The following is an 11,157-nucleotide window of genomic DNA, read 5'->3' as shown; positions in this document are numbered from 1 at the left end:
CAAGCCGACCTAGAGCCGGTCGCGGCGCACCGCCACGGAGACATTGTCGGATTTGCGAGAGCTCGCAAAAGAAATAGAAATAGCCAGTCTTCTGGCTGATGGTCTTGTTTGTTTTAGGTCATACAGAGGCATCAGTATTAAATTGAGACCAGTTAAAAACTCCTTCTAGTGCATTTAACTCCTCTCAGGATGCATACGACATCCACCAGGGAAGGTTGAGTGCAGCCTGTATGTAGCTAAGAGGCAAAACTGTGGACAAAAAATCCACAAAAGTAGAATTTTGCCCAATTTTCCAACTGGAAATGAACCCTTTGTGTCGGTAGCTAACAAATACCAGCCATATCTCACTGTTTTTGTGTGTTCTTTGTGTGTTGGTGCAGGTCAACGACCGGTTGGACCGGTACTGCTGCGGTTTCACACCTGATCCATCAGAACTCTGCGTGGAGAACCTGCTGCACGCCAAGTGTGGCAACACCAAGGACCTGCTGCTGGTTCACATCCTGGTACGTATCACAGATAGCACTGGTGTTATTTCAACTCTACAGGCAGTCAACCTTTTTCCCTGTGCCATTATCAAAATGATTTATGTCCTGAAACACTACAAGGCCTTTGGGGTGTTTTCTCTTTATTTGCAGTAACAGCACTAAGACTAATGACTTACTCTCAGTCAAAGGACAAGTTTACCGATCTGTGCTTTGATTGATGTGCTGGTATAAATAAAAAAAAAGGGTTTTCTCCTGCTGTGCCAAATTGTTGTTTGATATGAAAACTCAAAATTGAACTGTTTTTTGTGATTGTCAAATCATTAGTCATCATATCAGAGGGAATGAAGAAAATGAAGTCCACCCCGGCTGCCCTGTTTGATTTTTCTTGCACAAACATTTCGGTACTGCCCTTCCTCCATGCCAACATAGGAGAAAGGATCTATATTTAAATAAAACAACAGAAGCAAATCTTATACTCAAGGTATTGTTTATGTATGTGCGTCATAGCTAGCGATGAGCTCTCACATTCGTTAGGTGGCAGATGCTGATTATGTTACAAGTTGTTTGTACTGTTCATTACAATATGTAAAAATAGATCAAGCTGTCACAGCAGGAGCTCTTTTTCATTCTGCAGTTGACTTAAAGGTTCTACCATCACTTGGAAGCCTCAGTGGAAACATTTATTATGGCTGTTTTTGTCATATGTATGAGGTTGTTATTTGAATAATCTTATTCCAGGCTGGTTTTGCCGTGCACTTAATATTCAAATCACATGACAGCAGTTTGATTTGTCTTGTAGAAAAAGCACAGGTGTTACTAATAACATTAAAGATGGTTCTGTGCTATTAAAGTGTCCCAGTAAGCCATTACTGTGTGACAGAGCCAGCAGGACCTTGACACTGAAGCAGCAAAATGGAATTCAGCAGCCTTTCATTTTTATTTTTTATACCTATGCTTTTCCTGCTGTGAGATGTCAAAATGTCTTCCTAAGACCTATTAAGATTGGCCTATTTTTTATCCAAAATGATTCTGCTTGTAATTACAAAAGCCTGGCAGGAGAGAAAAAGCTCATTTGTGTGCACAAATTAACAAATTGTGCTCTCAAATTAATAATTAATAGTGCTCTTAAATGATTATGTTGTGCATGCATAGAATGTTGTTTATTTTTTAATATATATATATTTACCCATGTACCGAGGCCGAGTCCTTGCTGCAGCATCCCAGGAATCGAATCTGACATGCGGCCCTTTGCTGCGTGTCATCCCCTCTCTCTGTCCCCCATCTATCTCTATCATAAAGGCAATAAAAGCCCCAAAAAATAATACTTTAAAAAGAATAAATAACGTTAAAGTAATTTAGTATTTTTTTAGCACCTTGAAGGTAAAAAGCTATAACACACCACATTGACAAACCATCACCTCATAAAGTTGATTTGGGGACCATGTTAGCAAATCTGTTTATAGTTGAGAGAGAAGTTCAAACACTGGCTCCTTTTTCCACCTGCACATTAAAGAAATTGTTAATTCCAAAGACAGAGAGGTATGGGGGGAGGGGATTTCTGAAACTATTTTTGACATGTTCTTGGGCAAGACGCTGAACCCCAAATTGCTTCTGTTGGTCAGGCCGGCACCTTGCAAGTAGCTTGCTGCCATTGGTGTGTGAGTGTGCATGTGTGAATGGGTGAATAAGTGGCAAATTGGAAAGTACTTTGGATAAATGGGCTATAGAATGTACCATTTCGCCTTAAAGTTGCTGGCTTTAAAACCAAAACAGAGTCAGGTCAGGTGATAATTCTTTGTCAATCTGTGACCATTTTTATGTGTGTATCTCTCTTCAAAATCATGACAAAAACTACTACATGTAATTTGGATTATATAATTAGATTATATAAAATAAGTAACTCTGATCAACTCAGATTACATTTGAAATACTGTTTAATTAGATTATAGTCACATTGTCAAACTTTTTTCATGGTAACCAATGCTCTATTAACCTTCTGGGCTCTATAGATCTTGATCGGGGAATGGGGTCAATCTCATCAACTGCCACACACACGCCCACTCAGCTTCTGATTGGTCGACAGACTCAACCCAAGGCATCATGGAATTGCCAATGGATGGCTTACAACTGTGCTAACAACGACAATGGTTTTCAACACGGAACAAATAATAAATAATCACAGAAGACATGCAGTGTTATTTTATTTGACCAACTGTAAATGCTGAATATGCAATATGTAATCTATCTGCACTGAAATTTTTTGAGATGTTTAATGAGAAAAAGAATATTCGTGGAAAAAATTTAGAATAAAGGTGCTATATTTTAAAAACATTTTTTTTTTGCAATCAAATTGATTAATTGCAGAATGCCATTGGTGGAGCACATAAGAGAATTTGATAGGATTTTCTAACCAAAATAAATCTTAAGAGGAATGTTTATGTGTAAATGCTTGTACCTTTGGCTTTTTAACCACATGTTTCAATTGGTCATCTTTTGTACTGAAGATTTAATAAAGCCCAAGGATACGTTCAGACTGCAGGCAAAAGTGGCCCAAATCTGATTTTTTTTTTATGATAGTCTGAACAGCACAAATCCGATTTTTCAAATCCGATCCAGGCCACTTTGATATGTGGTCCTAAATCGGATACATATCTGATGTTTTACAAAGCGACCTCAGTCTGAACGATCATGCCGCTTTTCATCCGACTGTGTGAGTCTGCACTGGTCTGCAGTACTGGCCAGTTTGGCATTTACCTCTGTGTAGCTAAATGCAGAGCAAAATAAACCGTAAAAGATGTGAAACCATGGAAAATCTTCCCCATCTTGGATTAAATGCAGTGTAGTTGTCTTCATTTGACATCCTTTAAATATTCTTTGTTTAACTAAATTCATGTGCAGAAATTATTAATCAGAAAGAAGCATTTTTTAAATTTGTGTATACAAATTAGATCTTCCATAACTAAACAAAATTACAAAGTTATTTCAGTTTTATGCATCCCATCAATAATATTTAAATTGCAATGTTTGCTTTAATTTGCATTATTCATAATAGAAAAAGATAAGAGTGCTACACAGATTAAAAAGTGATAAATAAATGAAATCATACATTTAAAATAGTAAAAACTCAAACTACATTTCGAACTGTGCCTATGTGTAACCTGTGTTACCTCCTGACAGTGTGTGTGTGTGTGTGTGTTTGTGTGCAGGTGAGGAAGGCAGATCCCTCCAGACTGGTGTTCATAGACAACGCTGGCAGGCCACAGCAGGCCAATAACAACGTCAACTTCAGGCTGGTTGAGGGCATTGATGAGTGAGTACAAAGCACAGTTTTTAAGTAGGAGGATGCACAGTTATTTTTTGCTCCATTCTGGCACCCAGGCCCTATAAATTACACCACACAGAGTCTGAGGCTTATTTGGGCTCACAGCAGGCGCAAACACTGATGTGAGGAAATGTTTCAGGAGAAAATAAAACACATCTAACAACATATTTCCCTGGTGATCGGCACTCAAATCAGCAGCACAGAAACGTTCAGTGGAAGCTTGTTAGGGTTTTGTTACAATGTCTGTCTGATTAGATTAGTGTGCATTCAATTAGCCTGCTATTCAATATGCTGAATGAATCAGGTCTGATAGAAATTCCCCTTTGTCTGTCACTTAGGATTACTAAGCCCCGCTATAAAATAGCTCTTAAATATCTTAAGCCAGGACGTGAAACTGAATGAAAATGGAATGTTAAAGTCTTGTATTATTTCTCATCACTGAATAATATAGAGCAAAATAAAAGAAAATTCGTTTTTTCCCCAGAGTTGAAGATTCACTCATTTCAATTGCTTCTTAATCTAACAACTTCTTGGACTGCCTTTTTATACAATATATGAATAAGTATATAGAAATGTGTTAGCATGGACCGAGAAGTAGCCATTACTGTGCATGGTGGATGAAATCATTTACAAGCAGCATTTAGAGTCATGGTAACTAACTTATTGGAAAGGTTTTAAATACTTGAAGCAAACTGCATGTTATACCTGCAGAGGGAGTAATATTAGGCATCCAGTGTACTGTGAGTGAAAGTTCCATTCATTTTCTGCATTGACAGTTTCAGGTTACTGGAAATTGGAGCTCTTCCAAGGCTTAAATGGACAGGCCTTGGGCTACGGTCACACTGCAGGTCTTAATGCTCAATTCCGATTTTTTTGCTGAGATCTGATCCGGTGCAGAATTGTGAAGTCTGTCTCACTTGATGTAAAAGTAGAATGAAAAGCGGCTCGTTCAGACTGAGGTCGCTTTGTAAAACATCAGATAGGTATCCGATTTAGGACCACATATCAAAGTGGCCTGGATTGGATTTGAAAAATCGGATTTGTGCTGTTCAGACTATCATAAAAAAAATCTGATTTGGGCCACTTTTGCCTGCAGTCTGAACGTATCCTTGGGCTTTATTAAATCTTCAGTACAAAAGATGACCAATTGAAACATGTGGTTAAAAAGCCAAAGGTACAAGCATTTACACATAAACATTCCTCTTAAGATTTATTTTGGTTAGAAAATTCTATCAAATTCTCTTATGTGCTCCACCAATGGCAAGCAAGGTTGCATACTGTAAAAACCAGCAGTTTAAATTACTTCCCTTTTTGTTTGAATTCAGTAACTATGACAGAATATTTTGCGTCCAGTGCTATGGCAGTGTTCCAAATTTGCGCCATCTCTAGTTTGTCCCTCTGATTGGCTTCTGCCCAAAGCAACAGCATCTGTGGCCATGGTATCCAAGTATTCAGAGCCATTTGCCATAGCAAACATAAAGTATTATTACATTATACTACAGAAGGAGTAGGGATGTGCTAGTCGGTTGAATGTTTTTAATCTCGCTAGTCGAACCTTTATAGACAGAACCTTTCACAATTTTGTGTCCACCGTAGTTCATGCTTTGAAGCCTGAGCAGTATTCAAATGGCTGCAGTCTGCAACTTCACCGCTAGATGCTATTAAATCCTACACACTGGTCCTTTAATATTAGCCCAGTTTTAGCAATGCTAATGATAAGGCACATCCAGAAGTGCAACTGGACTTGCTATTTGTTTTATTATGGCATATAGAGAACTCTAAGGGCTGTGACAGAGGCTTTACACATTAGTAGTCTTGTTTTCTAGACTTGAACAAGTCAGTGAAGCTACAACTGATCAAGTGTAATGCGGTTTCTGTTGTCAGGTTTCCAGAGAGAGCAGTGTCTGTGCTCCAGTCAGACTGTCTGGAGAGTCTTCTTCTACGCTCCCTTTACACAGACAGGGAATTCTGGGACAGCCAAGGCGGGGCCAGTGGTCTCAGGCCTCTCATCCGCACAGTGGCGCACAGAGGGAAGATTCTCCTCCAGCACATCAGGGACAAGAAAGTACAGCTCAAGAGGGACCTGTGACTAAAGGTGACCCGGACCAAACAAAAGTAGAAATGAAACATCATTTGTGACGCTGACTGTCAAAGTGACATTCTGCAGTGTAATCGAAGAGAGATCATTCTGCAGCAAAAGAGGCTCTGAGCAAACAGAAACCTAAAGAGATAAAATGGTGCAGCTATTTCTGGAACATTGTAGACAAGCCTTGAAAAAAAATACCCTTTTGTTAGGGGTTACAATAAATACAACATCCAGCCTCATGGTCCATGGACCAATCTATTTCTGAGTGGTGTGGGTGGACCAGTTTCCGTATTGGATTGACAGCAAAGTTAGCTGACACACAAAGTGTTCACAGTGTGTGAACAAGAATAATCAAACTTTTAATGTAATTTACTTTTAAGCTGTTAAATGTTCTATAGCTGACTAGCTAAGTAGCTAACTGGCTCACAGTGTACATTTGTTTCCACTGGTGGATGTTTGTTAGCTAATGTTGGTTAGCTCCTCTTGTGTTGGGTGCCAGGACGCTGGCAGCCTTGTCCCCGTCAACCTCACAGACAGTTGTGATGATTTATGCAAATATGTTAAACATTAAATGATTTGATTGAATATTTGCAAAGAATTCTAAGTAGACAGAACCACAGGCATTCTGACTGGTTAATGCAAATATGGACGACGCTGTCATGGAATCAAAACATATATAAACAAATATATAAAATTCTTCATTTTGGTCATAGATTTGTTTATCCCAAAGGAGAGCTTTAGGAGAGAGTTTAAGAACAATTTCCCACTAAGGTGCCACTTATAACAGGTTAAGAACTAATGGCTTTATTAATGGTTAATAAGTCATTTATTAGATCACTTGTGTGGCAACCTCCGTGGCTGGCAGCCAACATTGAAGTAACAAAAACTGCAGTTCCTCTAATGTCCACTTGAGGCTAGCTCCAGAAGTTAGTCAGTCTCCATAAGGCCCCATATTAAAATGCCGAGAAATAAACATGTTTACAGCCTGGTACAAAAAATGGTTTGGTCTCTATAGCTAATTTCCACATTCATGATAACTGTACAGTGGTGGATTTTTTCTATAAGTCACCTGTTTAAAGTTATGCATAATTAAGGGTATGACGACTTTGATTGACAGGTGGTTGCCATCACAGGAGGCTGTTTTCAGTAACCAGGCTTCAGTCAGCTCCACCCACACTCTACATCTTTGCCCTTTTTTGGATTAGCCAGGAGCTGGGCGGAGTCAGGACTTCCAAGATGGCGACGGTCAGAGCCGACCACACTGAGCTTCACAACAGCTCTTCAGAAACCAATGGGTCACGTCAAAGAGACTATGTCCATTTTTATTTAGTTTATGGTTTTAAGCCATTACTAAGGACAACTTTTAGGTTGTGAAAAATCCCTCCAGCCGGTGTCAACAGTCAGGTTATTAATAAATGTTCTGTGGTTTTATATGTTAATAAGTCATTAATAAAGGGGAGTAAACTCCACTCTGCAGTTACAGATGGTAATGAATGGTCACTGGTTCCTCCTTGTCCTAAAAGCTATTAGCAAAAGTATTTTCCAGAAATTCGAATGGTCCATTGGGGGAGTCTTTATAATGAAAGGGCTAGAGCGAAAAAGACAAAGCAGCTGTCCTGCTAGACACTCAAGGCAACACCAAAGTTGTCCTAATTAACAGCTCATAAGTGATCAATAAAGTATTAATTGATTATTCATTAACCATTAATAAAGCCATTCCATACATCTTATAAACACTTCATAAAAGGAAGCCCTATTTGAAAGTGAACCAGACATGCAGTCATCTATAAAGCTGATCTGTTTGTGTATCAGGAAAAAGCAGCAGTACTACAGACTACAGTTCCATCACTGAAACATCTCACCATCAAAGTGCACAAGGAGAACAAAGTGAATTTGCTGTTGAACCAGAATCAAACATAAGCCTCAAGGTAACAAGTGTGTCAGTCAGTTTGCTGGACAGGCATAAAGCAACAGCAAACACACACAGGCCCACATATTCAAAGTGTCTAATTCATGCTAATTGTTTGATCATCTGCACCGAATGAAATGCCCCCGTAGCTCTGTCTGTCAATGAGGGATGCTTGTCACTCCAAACATATTCCTGTTTTTCATTCCGGCTTCCAACATCTCACCAAATGTTGCCTCACAGAAGGGAAATGTGAGACAAATTATTCCCCCGCTCCCTCGCAACAGCCAAGTGACAATTTTTCTGAACAATTTGGCGGAAAGAAGCACAGTCTATCTTTTCTTTTCTATTTTAATATTTTACAGAGAGCCAACAGCAGATCGAGTGATTGATTTGGATGTCTGTTTTTATGAGATAAGCTTCTCTGCTTTTAATCGAGGGATTAAAAATGGCTGTCAGCAAATAGCTTCTGCACCAGATCCTGGAAGCCTTTTGATAAAAATGGACTATATATATATATATATATAATTAAATGTTTTCTACTCAAAGTGGCTGTCATGCACATTGTCAAAATGCACAGCAGTGTACAGAAGCAAAAGATGAAAGAAAAGGGATGAAAATTGGTTGAAAATCAAGTGTCATTAGGGACGGAATAGAGCTGAGGCTTTTCTGTGTGAGCGACACATTTCTAAAGCTCAGCTGTCACAAAACATTATTTTGGCATTTGGGTCTCGTGAAAAGCACAGATGATATGACTTGAAAATGTTTTATGCATTACCCGCTCTGCATTACAATTCCAGCCGTATTGGTAGTTCATGGATTAATGACATTTTCTCGGGCTCCCTCTTTCATCACTGAATAAATGGCTCTAATGAGAAATGGTTCGAATGTGTGATCCTCTCTTTATCCCCACTTGATCTCTTTTACATGAAATCTTTTGCTTTTTTTCATGTGTCAAACCACCAAAAGTGTGCTGCCCGCCACTGCTTTTAGATTGCCTTCATTTCTCTGCTGCTGTTTGACTAAATCTTTTGGTCCAGCTCATTAAGCCCCATCTGGATTATATTGGATTTAATGCATTCATACATTTACTATAAAGCCTGCATGCAGCACTGCTAAAGGACAGTGGGTGAAAGAAGCACATCTAGCAGAAGCTAGAAAAGAGACAGGAGTTGCTTGCAATGTGGATGAGTGAATTCATAACACGATCATTTAAAATGTAAAGAAACACGAACACGAATTGGCTTGACATGCCAGACCTCAGGAAATCCTTTCACATGGAGAATAAAGAAACAAAAAAAGCACAGAAAGATGATAAGCCTGCTATGTAAACCGGTTCAAGCACTGAACCAAGGTCAGGAGTCTAAAGCGCAATCCACATTTATCAAATGTATCTATTCACACTGACTCTGAGAGGCGTGCTCCACAGACAGCCGGATGGCACAAATCAGCTGTTTATGTTGTTAATTTATTAAGGGTACTATAGAGCTGGTTTTACTATAGGTGCACCACAACGTTTGCTGTCCCTTCATGCTACACACAGAATAATATGGTATACATGTATAATATACTACAGGAAATAATTCTGCAGTACATATTTTGAATGTGCGTCTGGTTGAATGTAAACAGCAGCAACAAGATAGTGATGATAATATGGTGTCATCTTCACAGAAAAAGAGTGTCCATCCACTTTGACTGCGTTTGAGTGCCAAGCATCATCGATGTAAACAGCTCCTCTCGCGGCACCGGTAGCTCCTTGATGTCTGAAAGTTGTTGGCCTGTTGGTATAGAGCGGTGGTTCTCCACATTTTTTAATTAATGTACCCCTTTGAAATATTTTTCAGCCAACCTCCTGACCAGCGCAAAACATTTCTGGTAGAAATGCCTCTGTAAAGAGGTACAATGCAGCACTGCACCGTCAGTGTTTGATTTATAAAGAAATACCCTTAAATGCTTAATTTCAAATGTTTAAAATTACCTAATTCATGGCAAACCAGTTTTTTGTCATTATACAGTAACACTAAAACGGCATTGCAATTGCAATGAACTGCGTCTTTTTGATGCTCACAATTTAAAGCTGCAGTAGGTAACTTTTCTAAAAATTACTTTTTGTCATATTTGCCGAAACTTTAACTACATTCTTACAGTAGTACATGAGACAGATGATCTGTGAATCCCCATTTGAGAAACATTATAAACACTAAATACATATATTAGTGCTATGTACTCAGTATAGATAAAAAGGGCACATCATGTAAAGGATACATCAATGGGATTACTTTTGCCAAAAAAGCTCAACTTTTATTATATAGATTGTACACTCTTCTTCTCCTCCCTAAAAAAACAAGCACACCAGTAGTCAAGTAAAGTCAGATTTTTTTTATATAGCCCAAAATCACAATTTGCCTTATTGGCCTTTACAAACTGTACAACGCTTGCATAAATTCAGGTAAGAAAAAACTCACTCAAACAACCCTTTTAAAGGGGAACTTGGCAACTCTAGCCATTTCTTCACTGGTTTTCACTTTTGTCATCGCATGTTTTCTCAACGAGCTCCCCCTACAGCTCTGGGACGTGTATTTCACAACACGTCGTAAAAAAAACTCACTTGCGGCACCCTCCTCCCCCTTTCCTACGCTGTTTGATGTGCCTTTTTTTTCGGCTTGGGCAACTTTTTCGCTGTGGGGCAATATCTACCGAGGTGGTAATACCATTATACACTAACCGTTATTGAGGGCGGCGTGTGCGTTTTATGTGGAATTGCCTAAAGCCGTTCGTGTTTCGTTGCTCGTTCTCGCTTCTCCGATACTTCTATTTTTCCAATTTACCAGGCGGTAGTCCCCAAAGTTGGTTGCAAGGTTGGTTTTCCGCCTGGGGTCGCCTGAGGGGGGTGGGGAGGTCACCATTTTCACCGGAACAAGCCATTTAACCATCCAAATGATTTCTAAACGGGTTTATTAAGCTGAAAAAGTTGCCAAGTTCCCCTTTAAACCAAGGGAAAAACTGGAAGAAACTTCATAAAAAAGCGACAGAGGAGGGATCCTTCCCCCAGGATAGACAGACATGCAATAGAGTAGAAGTACAAATTCTTTTTCAAATGAATGTTATTGCATTATATATGCATTTGCAGATTTTTACTTGAATGTCAGAGAGGGGAAGAGAGTGCAGGAGACAGATGGAGATAGATGGCCAACATAAACAGCCACTCACCCATGACTCATCCATAATAGCTATCATCATGGAGCAGTATGGTGAAGGTCATTATCTGGTGCAGAGCAAAAAGAATGGACTATTATGAGAGGCAGAGGAGAGCCACAGGTCTGCTGTTGCTACCTTGAGGCTGTGATGTGAACATGTG

General features: G+C 39.2%; 1 protein-coding gene across 1 annotated transcript in view; it reads left to right on the top strand.

Moving 5' to 3' along the window:
- gask1a (golgi associated kinase 1A) overlaps window positions 1-8,700 on the top strand; it is a 47,551-nt gene extending 38,851 nt beyond the window's left edge. Inside the window, exons 4-6 of the mRNA XM_035672963.1 lie at window positions 381-503; window positions 3,692-3,795; window positions 5,692-8,700. Coding sequence (XP_035528856.1) covers window positions 381-503; window positions 3,692-3,795; window positions 5,692-5,896 — 432 coding nt within the window. The 3' untranslated portion in view covers window positions 5,897-8,700. The remainder of the gene's footprint in view (window positions 1-380; window positions 504-3,691; window positions 3,796-5,691) is intronic.
- Window positions 8,701-11,157: the final 2,457 nt, after the last annotated feature.

This window comes from Morone saxatilis, unplaced genomic scaffold (assembly GCF_004916995.1).
Source record: "Morone saxatilis isolate NCDOM2014 unplaced genomic scaffold, NCSU_SB_2.0 Contig24, whole genome shotgun sequence".
Taxonomy (NCBI): Eukaryota; Metazoa; Chordata; class Actinopteri; family Moronidae; genus Morone; species Morone saxatilis.
The sequence above is the reverse complement of the archived record's forward strand: the minus strand, read 5'-3'. Positions and strand labels throughout refer to the sequence as shown.